This window comes from Dermacentor albipictus, chromosome 4 (assembly GCF_038994185.2).
Source record: "Dermacentor albipictus isolate Rhodes 1998 colony chromosome 4, USDA_Dalb.pri_finalv2, whole genome shotgun sequence".
NCBI classification, from domain to species: domain Eukaryota; kingdom Metazoa; phylum Arthropoda; class Arachnida; order Ixodida; family Ixodidae; genus Dermacentor; species Dermacentor albipictus.
In genome coordinates this window covers 133,568,929-133,587,834 of record NC_091824.1, presented here as the reverse complement: position 1 = coordinate 133,587,834, position 18,906 = coordinate 133,568,929, and the positions used below count along the sequence as shown (strand labels likewise).

The 18,906-nt window shown below is 44.1% G+C and overlaps 1 protein-coding gene across 2 annotated transcripts in view; it reads right to left on the bottom strand.

Annotated features, from left to right (window-relative positions):
- LOC135898404 (ATP-binding cassette subfamily G member 4-like) overlaps positions 1-18,906 on the bottom strand; it is a 66,957-nt gene that overhangs the window by 16,206 nt on the left and 31,845 nt on the right. For both annotated transcript variants that reach the window (XM_070537600.1, XM_065427318.2), the window contains 6 exons: positions 13,966-14,152; positions 10,278-10,423; positions 10,015-10,138; positions 7,611-7,725; positions 2,972-3,117; positions 1,675-1,776 (listed from right to left, as the gene is read on the bottom strand). In XM_070537600.1, coding sequence (XP_070393701.1) covers positions 1,675-1,776; positions 2,972-3,117; positions 7,611-7,725; positions 10,015-10,138; positions 10,278-10,423; positions 13,966-14,152 — 820 coding nt within the window. The remainder of the gene's footprint in view (positions 1-1,674; positions 1,777-2,971; positions 3,118-7,610; positions 7,726-10,014; positions 10,139-10,277; positions 10,424-13,965; positions 14,153-18,906) is intronic.

Below are 18,906 nucleotides of genomic sequence, written 5' to 3'. Positions count from 1 at the left end.
CAATTTTACTCAATCCGAGATGGATATCGTGTTCGATAAAGGGTAGCTTTTTGTCAACGAGGGTTGCCAAGCCTCTCCCGCAATCTTTTTCTCTACATACCGATTTGTACATGGTTAACTTGACTTCATCCACTAAAGTTTCCTGCAGCATAATTACTTTTGGTTTGACCCCCATCAATCTAATTAATTGGTGCAGCAATGCCTTTTTGTTGAGGAATCCGCAATAATTCCACTGCAATACACTAAAACTGTGGGCGCTATCCACGATTATTGTATGGGTTAATTTTGCTATTACTTTATACCAGGCTCTATTAACAATGCAGCATTTAGTGTGATTTATATATACCTGCAGAAAGGCAGAAAGGTCTCTGTATCCTACCTGCAATAATTCTCGGTATGTTTAATGAAAATATGTACTCCTGTGCAAGATAGTATATTCCACTTATTAATAGATACAGTAGAACCTCGTTGATACATTCCCGTTATGGACGTTTTCTCGGCGCCAATGCTCGCAATCAAGAGCACAAGAAATGACCCAATAGAGTTAGCTCATTGTTTACCGGTTCATACGTTTCCGGAAAACACGATTTCCTGGCACAGACGTTCAGCAAGTCGCCAAAGTGCCATCGTATGAAACGTCTTCCGGCGATTAGATCCCATGTAAATAAGAAAATGCACAAGGCGCGTGCGATCGAGAACAGTGTATAAGTGACTGCTGCAGCAGCTTCATTGCAATACTCGCCCGCCCGTCTCACGTGAAAACGCCGGCGCGCACTCAGTTTCTCATTTTGGTACCAGCAAATCTCCGTGGACTTCGCACGCCGCATTCACAGCTATCACCGCCAATTCTATTTTGATAAGCATCTTTGCCTATCTGTCACAGCGTGTGGTGCCGTCGGAAGTGTAGCGCACATTTTTAATAGGCAATAAGTGAAACTCGCTGCCGTTCCCTGCTGCAGACTGCGATAGTATACGTTTTTCGGCTGCTAGATGCCATGTTAACAAGAAAAGGCACGAGGCGCGTGCGATCGAGAACACTATATAGCCGCCTGTCTCACATAAAAACGACGGCGCGTGGTTTCTTATTCCAGTACCAGCAAATCTCTGCCCGGGTTGTCGCAAGCCACATTCGCAGCTGTCGCCACCAAACCTATTGCGATAAACTTCTTCGCCTATTTGTTTTACGGCGCATGATGCGTAGTGCCATTGGTAGCGTACTGCGCGCTTTTAGTAGGTGATAATACAAACATGCCGCCATTCCCTAGCTGCTGCAGGCGGTGCGATTTGGGCGTCACGCTTCCCTTTGGCGGCATCCAGCTCACCAGCTCGGTTTCCTCATCATTTTCCGTCGCCCTCTTAAAACACCACGCAATAGGAAAACAACAAGACGTGTCTCGGGCTGATGGAGCACAATCAGCTCGACGGCGTCGGTGTCTCGTGCATATTGCAGTTTGGCATATTACGACGCTTTGCGTTACGTAATATGTCAACAATAGTTAAGTCTGTCACATTTTTTTTTTACTTCGGATCATTCGTTTCCCCGGTTAGTTCGTTTTTCTTCGCGTTTTCTTTTTTTTCAAAACGTATAAACGAGGTTCTATTGCACTTGAAAGGTAGAAAAATAGTCTCTAAAACGATGGATCACTAGGGCTTAAGATAGGTTATTAATGATACCTTGTTTCTGATCACACACAAGAAGCACCGCTTGACAAGCACGACAAACTGGTGGAAGTAGTTGACGTGCATCCGGTGCAACTCCATCTCTTCAGCTTTTTCCTGCAGGAAGAACGGAAATGGAAGTGTATTGCCATGGGACACATCAGATGCTTCAGAATTAAATGATAAAGTATGTGACTTCCATATTGCGCCATGCAGCAAGTGCAACCAAATATGTGAAAGCCGTGGCAGGTTGGCAGTGCAAGAAATATATGAGCACTTACAGCTCACTGTTAAGAGGCACACCACTGAAACACTATTTATCAATGGTATTTATAGCATTACAAAACTCAAGCCAGTGGAAGATTTCTTTGCTATAGCTAAAGCTTTTTCATTCGTTTCCATATTGCCTTTCTAGCAAATAGGTTGACAATACTATTTGTTTCCATTTCAGGTACCCTCTAGGTCACATGTAGATTTGTTTTTTGTTTTGTAAATAGTACATGCAATAAGTATTGCAAAGTCTAAATTAATAAATGTGTGAACGCAGTACTATATGAATACAAAAGTTTTATTGTGTTATATTTTGCTTATAGACCCCCCTAAGACATGCAAAAACTGATCTTCAATTTACAACAAGTTCAAGTGTATCTAGACAGCGAGGACACAACTAGAAGCTCCCAACTACTTTCTAAAGTGCAGTGGAGTTCTCTACAGCCAGGATGGTTTGGAAACCATTAAGCAGCTGTGATCAGAGTTCTTCAGCCATCAGTTCTCTATTTAAGAAATACACACCTCACCTTCATAAAAGGGAACGCACAAGCATGTGGCCCGTGATCTGTAGCGGCTGCTTATCAAGCCACCACTAAGAGCATGCAAGAAGCTTTACAGATGCTAGCAGCAACTACAGGTGCGAACTCTGAGCTTTCCTTACTTGACTGTAGCCGTTGCTTGAAATTTGTATTTCTTCTGGTTGCCAACTGCTGGTTCTAGTAGCTGTTGAGCCTTTCCTAGTCACCTGCTGCTGGTGCCATAAGCAGCCGCCACAAAGTGCAGGCCACACATTTGTGCATTCCCTTTCATAAAGGCGGTGTGTGTACGACCCATGTAGGATACTGTACACAGAACCGCCCCACCAACGTGACACAATGATTTCAGAAGCTACGTTCCCCACCTCTTTGCTTAGGAATGTGACTTAATTACAAACACCTGCAAAGTGGTTGAGAAGACTGAATTACTTGGACATTGTTAACTTCTGTTACAGACTGCCTGTTTGCAGAAACACTATAGCCTCTGCAAATGGACAACAACTCACCTTCTTGTTCATGATCTTGCCTCCATACTCTGTGAGTACAGGGTGGTCCAGCTTCTTTTCATTGACCTCCTCTGAATAGTCTGGTGTGAATGATTTTGACAACTGCTTGTTTAGGTTGCCATACTCACCAGATGCAATTTCAGTGACTGCAATACAGAACACGAAGTCGCACCAATAAGTACCACCAGTGATGCAGATTGTTGAAGAGAATGAAGCAGGTATTTTTCTGTAAAAACCAGGCACACTACCAGCGCTTTTGAGGAAAGGCCTGTACGCTTATGTTGTAGCTCTTAATCATAAATCTATGGTCAATGCATGTACAAGGCAAATCCTTTTGCTTGTCGGATCGTCATGTGTATACTTAAATAATGCATGTGATTACCACTATTGTAACATTATAGGTGACATGATGGAAAATGCCAGTTTACTCATCTTAATATTATATAGCAACAAAAGATGCATAATGTGCCCAGTAGCTACTGGGTGAAATGAATACTAAAGAAAAACACTAAAACAGTTTAGACTGGTTGATTATACAGTAGAAACTGTATTTGATAATACTTATAGTACAAAAGTGATTACAGCACTGATAATGAATGCTAAACTTCAGTTTTGCGCTGTTCTCGCATATTACTTTGGACATTTTTAGTCAGAAAAATTCACAAGGGTTGGCAGGCTGAGTCTCTGTATACTTCTAAAGCGATATGATAGTACTACCTAATCACTACAATCTAATAATGAGTGAACTAGCGATGAACAGAAGCTGTCATGATAATTTGTTGTCCTGTGAAGTTGGCGTCTGATTTTCAAAGTAGCACCAACAGCCATCCCTTGTTTCTGTGTTTGCTCTGACATATTCCAAGACGTATATCTTAACAGTTGCTCTAGAAGTGTAATTTTCCTAACTAGTTTAACTCTACTCTTATCTTTAGTTTCTCTACAAGCAGAATGTTTCCGTATCACATTATGAACAACTAGAAACTGAGATGTGCACTTGAGGGGGGCACTAATGCATGCCAGAGGATGTTCAAGAATGAACTTTGTGAGAAATAATTCATCATGATTGGCTAAGATGTAGTAAAAGGACTGCGTTGCACAGTCGGCACCTTTCAGATGGGCACACACCAGGCCTGCTTTGTTTGTGCAATTGAGACCATGCAGCTTCACATCACGTCAATGGATCATGTTGTAAGACTACTTCACACCGATGCTTTGTTTGCATACTCGCTCGCTTGTATCCTTTTGCACATGCTTGGAGCTGGCATAAAGCAGCACAAAATTATATCAGGTGCCAGTCTACTTGCTGCCTTAAATAACCACTGTCCAATTAAAACGTCCATGATGTAAAGTTGCTTAATATAGATAAAACACCTGAAATGCAAATTAAAGGTTTATTTAATAATAATAATAATAACAAAGTACTGACGACAATGATCTAAAGAAAGAAATGGTTCCATCCGCTTTCTGCGTGGGTTATTAGTGCCTTAACCCCTTAACCATTTCGGATGAACAAAGCTCGTCTTTGCTGAACTGTCCCAAAACCGTTTTGGATGAGTGTAGCTCATCTGCTCGAGATAGTATCTCCTTTTGAGTGTTTTGGATGAGACATGCTCGTTTGTGGGCTAGTTGGTGTGGCGCTTTGCAGATGGCAGCACTTGGCAGGTTATTTCTTTTTTTTACAATCACTGTTTTGCACTTCTTTGGTGGCAACTCGTGTTTCCAAAATGGTGTACAGCGGTTGCTGGTTTGTTGTAGCAGAAAAGAAGCCCTTTGTCGTCATCCAGCTCTTCGGATGATAATGACTGATAATGATAATAAAAATTCAGATTGGCCTGCTCCAAGATGACTATGGGCAGTCCCACCCCTGTATGTGCTACTGGATATGTGCCACAAGTTATGTGCCGCTCTTCAATAAACCTGTTTCAAGTCAACTTGTGACACTAGGTACTGTATTTTTGCACTTACAACCCGCAGAAAAAATTCAAAAACATTTAACGGTAAAATGTGAATTTCCCCTTGAGGTGTGGCTTCAAGGCAAGGTTCTCCGCCATTCAGTTTTGTTATCTCTTGGGGAATTCCACCCTCTCCACCCTTGTGTGTTGAAGACCCCTTCTCCACTCCTTCATGATCGTCTGTTGTCCTCCTCTTTATGGGTTGCCTTTTTGCATTTAATAGCTGGTGAATGGTACATGCAGCACCAGAGCAAATTGCGATTTTAGCTTGAAAATTGCGCATCATGTGATCATAGGTCATCCATTCCCGTGGCACTCCTTCAGTCCGTGCCAAGCGCTTTGTGAGTTACTATTAGTGGCGAGGACTTAGAGTCGCCATCTGTCGGAAGCGGCTTGCTTGCATAGTGCGAGGGATAACGTGACACGCTCCTCGTGGGTTTGGCTGTCGCTGCTCAATAAAAACACCATGTGGGAGCCCTCCTGGACATTTCTGTAAGCCCTCTCGGAACGGCAGAAGTTCTTTACTGTCAAAATAATAACCTTGGGCAAACAAAGCACAAGATGGTTTACAGATGCTGTCTCTTTACCGAATACATGCAGTGAACGCCCACTGCATGCTGTCACCACGATGGAGTCCCCTGAACTGGTTTCTTGCATGAAAGGTAGGCAATCGCTGAGAGCAAACTATGTGAAATGTGTTCTTATAGTGGACTGTCTGTATAACCAAATGTAGCATAACAGAATGATGCCTCATAGCAGCAATCGCATTGGTTCGCAGCGATCGACTGTGGTATGCATGCATGTCCGGGCACAATGTTTCACTTTCACTGCTAGTGCGTTTTCGCACCATGCCGTGAGCTATGGGCTGCAGCATATGATCATTTTATAGTAGACTAGTAACTATTGTTGCGTGGATGCTATCGCAGCTGTTTAAAAATAATTTCATTCTAACGAGGGACTTCGACACCTATGGTGACTTGCGATGTGCTATCGCGATGATTCAATCTTTCCTTTTTTGTTTCATCTAAATTCTTGGACGTTTCAATATCATTATTTCTCTAGTTGCACCGCACTGTGTGTTTATTGGTCTTCTCAGTGAGCAATTTTCCAGTATACATTCATTGTTTGGTGCTAAGACAAACATGAGCATATGCCATACCTTCTTTTGATGTGCTGCTTACCGTTTCCTTTTCATTCCAGTGAACTTGGCAGTATCTAGCATCAAGTTCATAGACCAAAGCTTCATGACATTAGCCAGGCAGCGCGTGTGAGTGAGCATCTCGGTGTGCTCTTTCTGCTACTTAGTGAACATCGTAGCCCCGACGCCGTAGCAGAAATATTCCTCGCAGAAGTGCTTGCTGCACAGCCGAGTTGTAGCCGATGGCTGCTTGCCAGTTCTAAGTTTCGCGATCCAAGCTTTCCGCAGCTTCTTGTCCCGCGGGTATGCGTGAAGGCTGACACCAGGCTCTGTTGCATACGTCCGTCACTGCGGCAGCGAGCAGTAGCCTACCATGTTGGATGCCTTCAAAGGCAGCCACTACCTATTATAGTGCTTTCAAGTGTTGTCAAGTTGACATCTGAAGCGAGGAACCTCCCCACTTAATCAGAAGTGCAGCGCAGGTGGGACTATAAACTTTCATTTTTCACCTTGCTTTGTTGTTTTCGAAGCAACTGACGTGGCCACTGTGTCCACGTGATTCCTCATAACCCGCCACGCCAACTTTTCCAGTGGTGGAGCTCGCCCCCAATACTGACTTCAGAGAAAAAGCTGGGCAAGAAAGTGGCAACCGCAATGCTGCCGCCATGTAGCTAACTCTCATTTTCGTAATACTAAATACAATCAAAATATGATGCAAGAACAAGCATTTACATGTAGCACATACATATGGACAATGTATAAAATTCATTCCTCATACTTTTGCAAAGGACCTGATAATTATTTACAAAATTTCCATGAAGAATTTCCGGGGTGTGAACGGGTGCACTTGAAGAAGCCTGATTTAGATGGCGCCACCATACTGAGGGAGACTTGGCATAGTGCTGATTGTGCACCTCGTCTGAATTGCATCTCATAGTCTGTGCCTGCCCAGTAGAGCAACACGGTGGCTCCCTTGTGGTTAGATGTCAATGCATGCCTCTAGAGTTAATTATATTGTAATTATATGCTGCGGAGAGCCAGATCACTGGTGGAATTTTTAACTTGGTTGAGTTTGCTCCATCACCATTGCCCATGCAAGAGCTGCTCCATCCAGACTGTCATCCTGTCATGTGAATGCTAGATGCGAAGTGATCCAGTCACGTCATATGTCATGCAACTGATTCGTCTGCGATCACATCCATCATGTGAATCCAGCTTTATCAGCATTGCTGAAGAGGGGCCGGAACACAGCCGCTGGCTGAAGAATCGACATAGACGAGTCGCACATCCGCGAATGGAGACTGTTTTTGCAAAGATTTGAATGTTTTTGTATGCAGTTATCTCTTCTGGTTATGCATTTTGATTTTGTTTTACAGGTTGCTGTAGATGAGGGCGCAGGCTATAAGCAGCGGCGGGTTATGCGTGGCAAAATAAGGTGTGTGTCAGCGGGTATGTGCCGCTCTTCAATGAACCTCAGTGATCAATGCCAGCTGTGGCAAAGGCAATTGTTTACTGTAAAAGAAGGCTATAATATAGCCCCTATACTCACTAAAGTCTGCTGGGTTGTGGTAAATGGGGCAATGCAGGTTCTGCGTGGACAGAAAGTTAAGCAGCTTGTCCACTGGCCCATTGTAGATGCACATTCCTTCCGAAATCATGTAGAGCTGTACAGTGTGATGAGAGACAGGAAGCATACATGTCAATTCAGAGTAATAAAGGGGACACTATTAGCACTATAACGTAAAACTACTCCAAACTTTTCTATTCCAATTCTGCAATCGGCCCTCCGCGATTGGTCAACAACTTTTTTGGACCACCCCCACTTCACCTGTCTGTCACGCGACGTCACGAAAACTGCGATAGCTCCCCACCTGATATGACGCACTGATTGTGCATGATTTGATTGAACAAAAGAAAAGTAGTTATTTCTGATTCGATGCCTTTCGCCATTAGCCCTTGGCTATTGGTTAGAGGTTTTTGGGCTCCACCCACTTCAGCTGCCAGTCATGCGATGTCACCAAACCGCAAAAACTCACCGTGTCAAAGTGACGTGTATGAGCTAAAGATGCATTAATATACCGAAAAAAACTGAATTTTCTTCTGGATAGCCGCAGGCTGCCCCGTTCCGAAAGGAAAAAAAGATGGCTGCCGCCAATCGCTCAGGCACTCGCTACTCACACCTGCCGGAGGACATGGGTTTATTTGTGTATAATAAAGCTGCTTGCGTGGCCGTGTAACATTTCCGGGCACTTTCAGCACATTTATGACCTCGTTTTGCCAACTCTTTTTTGCTGAGGATCTGTTTTAGCGTCATTCTTAAGCTTCCATTGCGTGCCACTGTGATTTTCAACCAGCCATTGCAAGCTAAGTAAGGGAAAGCAAACCAATAGCAGACGCCGGCACCACCCTCTTCATCCGATTATCGATTTTCAGTGCAGTGGCTCGGCCCCATCAAATCCCTCTCCACTTGAGGGTGCTCCTCGCTTGTCAGCCAATCTGATAAGTCAAGCCGCTCATTGTAGGCAATGTTATTCGTTTTTCAAGCAAACAAAAGTGACCTCATATGAACGAGGAGAACGTTTGAGTAGTCTTTCCAGACAACCCTGCGGGTGACCGCCCGATGCTTGCGTCGGCGGTTACGCAAATTTGAAGTCAGGAGATTGGAATAAAAAAAGATTGGAATAGATTACGTTATAGGGTCCCATGGTACAATAACACATCTACACATCTACAAAATTAGGAGTTACAGTTTATATGTGCAGATTTCTTATACTATATATTCAAGTGGTTGACTCCACCCTGGGAGTTTGAGCTTACAGATAGAATGCAAACAAGGACAACAGATTTGTGTACTACACAACTGAATGATGGCGTAACAAGCACTTGTCGTTGTCCACTTAATAATTAAATTAAATACAGTAGACTTGTGTTAGTTTGATTCCAGTCAATTAAATCTTTTGGTTAATTTGATTCCGATTCCAATTCTAACGTACAATTTTTTTTCCCAAGAAAATTCAGTGCAATTCGATACGAAACCAAAACTGCGTTTGTAGCGTTTGCCACAGCCTATTGTCAAAGCCAGCCTAGCCAGCGTCATTGCCATCACAAGATGATGACCATGGATGGCACAGAATTTCCTGAAGGAAGCTGTATGATGAATGGCAACAAAAAGCTTATCCCATAACATGACGATGATGTGGCACTTTCAATCTGATAACAAAAGCTCATCCAAACGATAAGTTATTTTACATATTAAGCTAGCGCTAACAAGTTGCACCTTGTGTTCTTGGTGTTCCAGAGCATTGCTTGAATTACAGGATGAACTAGTGATGTGGTAAATATAGGTGTGGACCACTATCCTGTTTACAATTGTTGCGGAGTCATCTGATAAATGCACAATATTAAACACACTAGAGGCTGCACTGAGGACGACATGTTGTTGTTCTTCATAGACAGTGATAAAGCCATTGTGCGAGAGCCATGATGATAGGCATCAAATAAATAAATTTACATTGCGTGAACACAAAGTTTGCTGGTTTAGTCTTTTCATACTGTCAGAATTGGAGGCATTTTATATACTTTTAGCTAAAAATTGAGTGCGTGTTAAGCTTCTACATTGTTTAGAAGCTCCAATGTGATTTCTATGTTAGTTTTCTACTTTGAACCTATAAAAAGTAGGTGCACATGTGATTCGAAGACATGTTAGAATCAGGCAAATATGAATGAATGAATGAATGAATGAATGAATCAGCAGTGTGTTTGGCACTTTATCTGCGTCTTGTTCAATTTGACCTGCCAGACAGTTCAACGTTCGACCAATTTGATCGTTTCTGTCAGGGTCGAATTAGCGGAAGTTGACTGTACATGTTTGAACAAAACAGACATTTCCTCCTGTCCTATGAAATAATTTTAGTGCATAAACTGTAGATACTATGAATGAGTTGCATACTCACCCTATCAAAGTGCGAGAAGAGTTTTGCACTCGGATTGTGTATGGAGCAGAGTACCGTGTGGCCTGCTGCAGCCAATGTCTTCATCACCTTCACACAGCGGAGTGCAGAAGTACTGTCCAGGCCACTGCAATTAACCCATATCATGTACACACATGTGTAAGTAAGCAGCATTTACTTCAAGAAATCATACAATCTGACATGTCACGTGTGTCCAGCACGCATGCAGTGCATGTCATAATTGAGTCACTGCAAAGAAACTCGACCTGGTAGGCTCATCGAGAAAGATGACTGGGGGGTTGCTGATTAGCTCCTGGGAGATCGCTAGCCGCTTGCGCTGACCACCTGAGAGGCAGCTGGTACGTGTGTGCTGACATATGTCCAGACCCCATCGCGTCACTGCTTCGTCCACCTGCATTGAGAGGGTGACTGCAATTGTACCGACCCATTTCACTGGTATTGACCAAGGATTTTTTTCGGTGACGCTTACTAGTTGGGTTGCTATGTGTGCAGAGCAAAGCTTATTTTGGTTCACCGCACAATTGTCTCCCGTATACTAGTATTTATAATACCTGCCCATCTGCACTGAAACTGGAGTGTCACTTAAGAGGGCACTACTTTCTTAAATGCCATTATTTACAGTTATTTCGGTGCCGTCAGGGTGACGACAGTTTTCTTTCAATACTTGTCACAGTTTCTTGTACAGTTGCATGTGGAAGCTGAGCAGTGGAAGCGGAATGTGGAAAAACTTGTCTGTGCACTAGAAACAAGAGTTATGAAATGTACAGGAAAGTGGCACTACTGGAGCAGACTACTGGGTCCCATGTATATTGCCATAAATGGGTACGAAATGTATATGTACAGGAGAATACTAATACACTTATCTTTCTTTAGAAAAGGTGCTAGGGTGCACTGTATCTACAATAAAGAAGCAAGAGTTTAAACAAGGCACCATGCATAAATGTATCATCATCATCATGGCCCACCAACACTTGACTGCCATTTTGTCAGTTGACAATGGTGTAACGAGTAACAAGGCCAAGTTTATTGCATTGATTTTGTGATAATTGTCTGAGATAAACGTGGCATAGCGGCAGCAAGACTGCAGGCATTCCATTTGCCATCACTGAGGCGCTCATAAGCTAACTTCTGATTGGTGTTCTTCCTTTTGTGATTGGCTGCTGGAGCATTCGGGAGCATGTCTGAATGATGCTGAACACAAGTGGTGTGTGCTTAGTGAAGTTATTGTACCAGCACAACAGAGGTAATAATATAGTACTCAAATTATGGCTCAAAGTCTGTTCTGGCATATGGGTAATAGGAAGGAAGATTGGGCTAAGTATGGCTCATTACGGAAACTTCCCATACAAAGCTCCATAAGTGTCTCTTTTATGTAAGCATTTCGTCGAACTCATTCCTCAAAGGGCATCACTACTCTGAGCTGGCACTTATCCACAATGACAGAGTGAAGTGGTGGGCTCTGTGTTCTACTTGATGGCTGTACTCACGGACGACTTTCTGTGGCTATGAAGGGAAAGCTACGGAGGCGAAGCGCGCACAAGTAAGAGCGCATCTGAAAAGGGTCCCGCGTTTTAATTCACATTGGTTTAGGCTGGGGGAAGACAAAACATAAACACCTTATTAGCGACAGCTAAATAAGCCGGAACACACCAATATGACTTTGACGGAAAATAAGCGCACAGGAAGACACACACGAACAGCCGAGCAAGACACGGGACAGGCTATTTTTGCACATATAAAAGCCCTCATTGTTTGAAAGATAGCTTAGTGCCTGTCCTGTGTTTTTCTTGGCTGTTCGTGTCTGTCTTCCTGTACGATTATTTTCATGTTTATCTGCAATGCACCATCTAGCCCGTCGGCAGGTGTTGTTAAACACCACTGAGTGTAAAGGTTTGCTTATTTTGCGGCGTTTCACTTCAGTATCTGGGGAAACGCAAAACCGTTGCACACAGTAGCTGTGTTGATTCAGCGCTTGTTCCGAGCAACCAAAGCAACATCAAACGCTGCTGGACTACTGGCGCGGTAACATGTGTGCAGCAGCCACATGCCCATAGCTTTGACTTCACAGCCACAGAAAGTTGTCCTCGAGTATTGTGTGTTTTCACTGCTCTCTGGCAACATTTGTATATGAAGTGCCACTAGCAAATGATTAATTTTTTTTTGTAAGGTGATGTTTTGCTTCTCATTTGCTAGTCACAAAGGCTCCAGTTACATGCATGGAATATGTGTGGACTTCACTGAATAGAGCCAATAAATGCAATTACTTCGCTAAATCATGGTAAAAAGCTCATGATGCTCCTTGCAACTTAGATTAGATGATTAAAAAAGCTTGTTGTATCAAATATTTTACTAAATTATTCGTCATATTGAAGCTTGACAGTACTATATAATGCAGGGCATTGCTCTGTTTTGCTGCACTTCAAACAGCTTCCAATGCTCAAGAGCATTTACTGTAGTGGACCAGCACTGTCAGGTTCAGCACCTTTAAGCCGTGCAGTTCATGTTGTTTTTGGTACTTAAATGAAAAAAAATATTTTTGAACGATAAATTTTGCAATAAAGCAATGAAGTCTGAACTAACCAAAGTGTCATTTAAGCAAAGGTGATTTAAAACAAGCCTACAATCAGATGGAAAGCTTCATAATATGCAACCTACAAAAGTGCTGCAACTACTTTTCCTATATTTAGATACATTATCCATTACGCTGAGAATTTTAACTAGCTGTTAGCTGGTAAAGCAATTATTTTCACCAAGTACCAGTGTGGCGATCGACAAAAGATTTGTTTTGATGTTGCTACAATGGAAGACTCGTAATGAAGCATAGATGCACATCAGAAAGCCACCGCTTAAGCACTCCATACAGATGGTTACCCAGCAAAGCTGAAACTTGCAGGCTTGGTGTTTATCACTGGGCTAATCCCGATGATTCATTAAAGAGTGGCTTGGTAGGCTGCTGGATATTTGGTACACTGTTGCACTCAGCTGCACGAGCCTGTTCTTGTACCCCGGCTGCAGCATTGGCAAGGCGCAGACGAGCTCGTTCCCGGTTCTGCTCGTGGCATTATTGATAAAAAGCTGCCTACTCGTTAGGAATAATTATGATGTGTGGCCTACCCATTTCAGAGCTGGGGAGAAGCTCCTGCACGCATGCTCGGCTGGGACAGAGAGCAACGATATCACTACTGGCGCAGCTAATCCAACACTACCTAGATAGCACAAGGCCTTTTCACTCCGATCCATGACGTCATGTTACCTGGCCTGACTGCCATAGAAAATAGTGGGGATGCTCCTGAGTAGGTAACAGTGATTTTGACGTCACTGCTTTTATTATGCCAGCCTTGTCGATGGAAATTTGGGGCCAGGTAGTGTGACGTCATGGATTGGAGTAAACAGGCCTTGTGCTATCTAAGTGGTGTTGGCTAATTGCGTGCCTTCCTTTCACTCTTTCCTTTTTTTTTCTGTGCATGCGCATGAGGTTGCACCAGAGGAGTTTTTGGTGTACAGGTGGACGGATGGATGGATGAACCGACCATCCAAATACAGCTTCGCTGTAAAACAATTCATCCTCAATGGCACACGTTCAAGTGCTCAGAGCAGATTAAACTTGGCATGTAATTCAGTAGACCAACCTTTCATTAATAGAAGTCTGCATTTGGCATTGCATAATGCATGTTTACCCCATGAAGTAGAAGAAATGCAACAGTTGTGGAGGCTTAAACATTAATGGGGTATTTCCCCTAAAAGTACATCACAATTTGCAAGCCCGAGCATTTACAAGTCTGCAACTGCTATCACAGTAAAAGAAAGGATCAGAGACAGGATAAGGCGAATTGAAAAGAACTCATCAGAAACACTGACCTTGCACAAGCATAAAGCACAGCTGACACAAAAAAAGGGGGAAATTGATGAGCTGTAGATTGTATTTGCACCCACCAGCTGCTCACGCTTGGAGCGGTTGAGGGACGGCATACGCAGCTGGACACCCACGGTGAGTGCCTCGCGCACCGTAAGTTCGGGGAGCAGGCAGTCATCCTGCATGACGTAGCAGCTTTGCTGGTTGAAGAGCTCCGTGTCCCGCACCCAGCCATTGACTTGGACTTCCCCTTGGTAGCCTTTGTCACTGTATAACAGACAAGGCAAAGTTGCAGTCAGCTTAGAAATAACAAACCACTGGGACCACAGGTTGTGACATGAATTTTCGAAATTTGAATTAGGTGTAGTCCAGAACAGAATGACTGCTTCTTACATAAAAAAAATCGCACACATATCTGACCATGTTCGAGCTGATATATGGCGAGAACAAGAATACAAATAAGTGCATTTGAGGCGATTGGATTGGGGTAATTTGTTAACATCCTATAAAAGCTTGAATGTTTTGCCAATTATCGTTATGAATGTTCTCAAATGAGCTGTGTTGTTTCCATTCTACTGCTTCGGCTGAACATAAACTTTGAAATTTAGTTGACCCAAAATGAATGAAACCAGAGCTGACCAACAAAAATCGAAATTGATGGCTAGACGTTTGAAATATCCATGTTTGAATTACTGCAGGTACAACACCTGTCAGTAATCTTCACTGAGCTCTGAAATTCCAGGATAGTAATATGTCAGCTAGCTTATATGTCAACCTGGGGCCGTATAACACAAAACTATTGCAATCTCCTGACGACAAATTTACGTAACCGCCGGCGCAAGCATCGGGCGATGACGTACAGCATTGCCTGAACAGCCCAATCAAACGCTCTCCTCATTTACAGGCGGTCATTTTTGTCTGCTTTTAAAACTAATGACATTGCCTACATTGAGTGGTTTTTCTTCTCTAATTGGCTGACAAGAGGCGAGGAGCACGCTCAAGTGGAGAGGATTTCGATGGGGGCTGAGCCAGTGCACTGAAAATAGATAATTGGACGAAGAGGGAGGAGCCAGCATCTGCACTTGGTATGCTTTCTCTTACTTAGGTAGCGGTGGCTTGTGTAAGATCAAGGTGGCATGCAACGGCCCGTTAAGAATTCCACCAAAATGGGTCCTCAGCAAAGAAGGGTTGGCAGAGCGAAGTCGTAAATGTGCCAAAAGTGCTAGAAAACGTTACATGGCCATGCAGAAAGATTTATTATATGCAAATAAACCCCTGCTCTCCGGCAGGTGCGAGTAGCCAGTGCCTGAGCCATCGGTGGCAGCCATCTTTTATTCCTTTCGGAACGGGGGAGTCCGCAGCTATTCAGAAAAAAATTCAGTCTTGTTTGGCATATTAATGCATCTTTAACGGGTGCACGTCACTTTGACGTGGTGAGTTTTAGTGGTTTTGTGACGTCGTGTGACAGGCAGGTGAAGTGGGTGCCGCCCGAGAACGTGTGACGAATAGCAGAGGGCTGACGGCGAAAAGGCGTCGAATCAGAAATAATTTTTCTTCTGTTCGGTCTACTCGTGCATAATGAGTGTGTGCACGTCATATCAGATGGCAAGCTATAGCGGTTTTTGTGACATCGCATGACAGACAGGGGAAGTGGGCGTGGTAGAAAAAAGATTTCGACCAATCATGGAGAGCTGATTGCAGAACTGGAGTAGCAAAGTTTGGAATAGCTTTACATTATAGCACCCCTGCACAGGAAAAGATCTCTTAGTACGCAGTGAGTCAAATCGCCAAATGTAATAAATATGTTGCAGATATTAGCATTCGCCAGGGACAGTGCAGGTAACTTACTACGCTTTGTGACGCAAGCAAGTCACCTGGCAAGTACTGTAGAACCTTGTCGATACGTTCCTGTTACGTACGTTCTCCTGGCGCCAACGTTTGCAATCAAGAACACTAAAAATGACCCAATAGAGTCACGCCCATTGTTTAATGGTTCAGACGTGCCTGGAAAACATGATTTTTCGTCACCAACATTCAGTACGACGCCGAACTGATACGTTTTCCGGCCGCTAGATCCCATATGTAAACAAGAAAATGCGTGATGCGTGCGCGTTCGAGAAAGCTGCCCACTGCAGCAGTTTCCCCGCTATAGTCGCCTGCCGTCTCACTTGGAAACGCTGGCGCGCACTCAGTTTCGCATTTCGTTACCACCAAATCTTCACCGGGGTCGTCACACGTGGCATTCACAGCTATCGCCACCAATCTTATTGCGATAAGCATCTTCACCTAGCTGTTTCACAGTGCGTGGTGCTGTCGGAAGTGCAGCGTACGCTTTTAATAGGCGATAACCGAAACTTCGCCGTTCCCTGCTGCAGACTGCGATTGTATACATTTTCTGACCACTAGATTCCATGCGAACAAGAAAAGGTGCGAGGCGCGCACGATCAAGAACAGTATACAGCTGCCAGTCTCACGTGAAAGCGACGGCGCGAGCACAGTTTCTTATTCTGGTACCAGCAAATCTCTGCCCGGGTCGTTGCAAGATGCATTCACAGCTATTGCCACAAAACTTATTGCGATAGCACTTTCACCTATCCGTTTTACAGCGCGTGGTGCATAGTGTTGTTGGTAGCGTACTGTGCACGTTTAATAGGCGATAATCCAAACATGCCGCCGTTCCCTGCTGCAGGCGGCGCAATGTGGGCGTCACATTTCGCTTAGGCAGCATCTGGGGTCACCCACCAGCTCAGTCTCGTTTCGGTTTCCTGTCACTCTCTTAAAACACCGCGCAATAAGAAAACAAAATGTGCCTCAGGCCGCCGGTGCACCACCAGCTCGGCACGTCAGTGCTTTATGCCGCAATGATTCGCGCGATGCATCGCATTACGTAGATGTCAACAATAATTGAGTTTATAGAAATTTTTGTAGTTACTTTGGATTGTACGTTTTCTTGGTTAGTACGTCTATTCTCGCATTTTTTTCGAAAACGTATGAATGAAGTTCTACTGTAATTAAATATAGTAGCAAGAACAGAGCATTGTGTTGCTGCGTTTTTGAAGGCAGTTCATATGGTGCAAGCATAAAACATGGGATCTCATAATGATGCATTTTCAACAATATTAATCCTATAATCCCAGAATCAGGTATGTAAGTGAATTATTGACAGTTAAGAGCTCCACAATGGCTGTCTAAGGATCGAAATTCAAGTTGACAAAAAAGTGCAAGGCTATACAGTAAAGCTAACCTGTAGGGAACATCACAATCATGAAGATATGTTTGCTACAGCCAAGCAGCATAACACCATGAAACATGATAAAACAAAAAATTGCCGACGATTACGTTACTTCCTAATGCGAAATTTGAGCGCAGCAAGTAAGCTGTTTCACCTTTTCGATAGATTGAGGCAAAGAAATCGAGCAACACATGTATGCGCTATCAAAGAATTTTTTTTTTTATTTTTCACACGTATTCCTTTAACAAAGACTCCACTAACAGTTCTTAACAGTCATGAAGGAAGCTTTGTGGTCGGAGAAATAGACTGATATATGTTCGACTTGGTACACCAATGCTTGATTCTCAAAGACGAGATCTATACAAGTGCCTCGCGAGGTTGTCACAGCCGTGGGTCGCGTTACGAGCGAGAGGAACGGGATGTTCTCCCGCATAAGTGTTAGGAAATTGCTGTTTGTCTTTATGTCAACATTAAAGTCCCCCACTACTAACATCGGTGTGGATCGATGGACGGTTAATGCGAGTTGCAGGAAGTGCACGACGTCTTTCGTGAGTGCGGTAGCGGACTCACGAAAGCGGTATCAGTCGGTCGCTGCTAGCGCTGGGGGGATGAAAGGGGGGCGGAGCTGGTTACGAGGCCGACGATAACGCCGACGACGACGCGAAACCCAGGAACGGACGCCAAAGAGCCATTTGTGTAGCCAGCCCTCCTCCACAATCTCCTCCTCCCTTCCATCATCCTCCCTCGCCGGGAGAGCCGACAGCGCGCATGCGCGGCGGCGGAGCAGATTCGTCGGCGAGCTGGTTATGAGGCCGACGACGACGCGAAATCCAGGAACGGACGCCAAAGAGCCATTTGTGTAGCCAGCCCTCCTCCACAATCTCTCCTCCTCCCTTCCATCATCCTCCCTCGCCCGGAGAGCCGACAGCGCGCATGCGCGGCGGCGGAGCAGCAGATTCGTCGGCGAGCTGGTTACGAGGCCGACGACAACGCCGACAACGCCGACGACGACGACGACGCGAAACCCAGGAACGGACGCCAAAGAGCTGCGCTCTAAAACAACAATGAAACAGTAAATGTTGGTCTTTCCAGGCAGATATAGCATTTACCCACACATACTTAACCCATTCTCCAAAACGAAGAATTTAGGCCTGCATGACTGTTCATGCTTAGGTACGAATGAGGCGCTAATGAACTGGCAAGTGCTTAAGGTGTGCTAGTGTTTTTGAAGATATATTATAGAATCTATTAGCATTATATATTTTAACTAGATTTAATTAGTGCACTTGAAGTGTTGTTGCATGTGGGTAACGCACTGAGATTGCAGTGGTCTGTGGAATATTACGCTATAGAAAATCCAAGCATGCGCTGCATTTCAATGCCGTCTCCCATTGTATAGCCAACATTGCTTTGCTTCACAAATGTGAAGAGGGAAGAATCACACTTTTCCTGTGTCTCAGCATGGCATCATTGTAGTGCAGCTTCAGCTACTACTGTTCATACTTGTTGGGGGCCATCTTGGTATGCGCCACACTTAACTACATTGCCACTTTATACGGCTGCACCCCCTAACCAGCACAATGTCACCAGCACCTACAGTGCCAGCCCTAACACTTCCAATGCTTTTCTTTTAAGACATTTAGCTTTAGTAATCACACTTTCTTTGTGTCTACCCATTTTTGTGGGCCGCCAATCCTGAAGAAAGTGCAGTGTAACAAAGTGGTGAAAATCACATGGTGGTATGGTGGTACAGCGTGTTGGTAAGGGGAGCACTACCCATAACACAGTG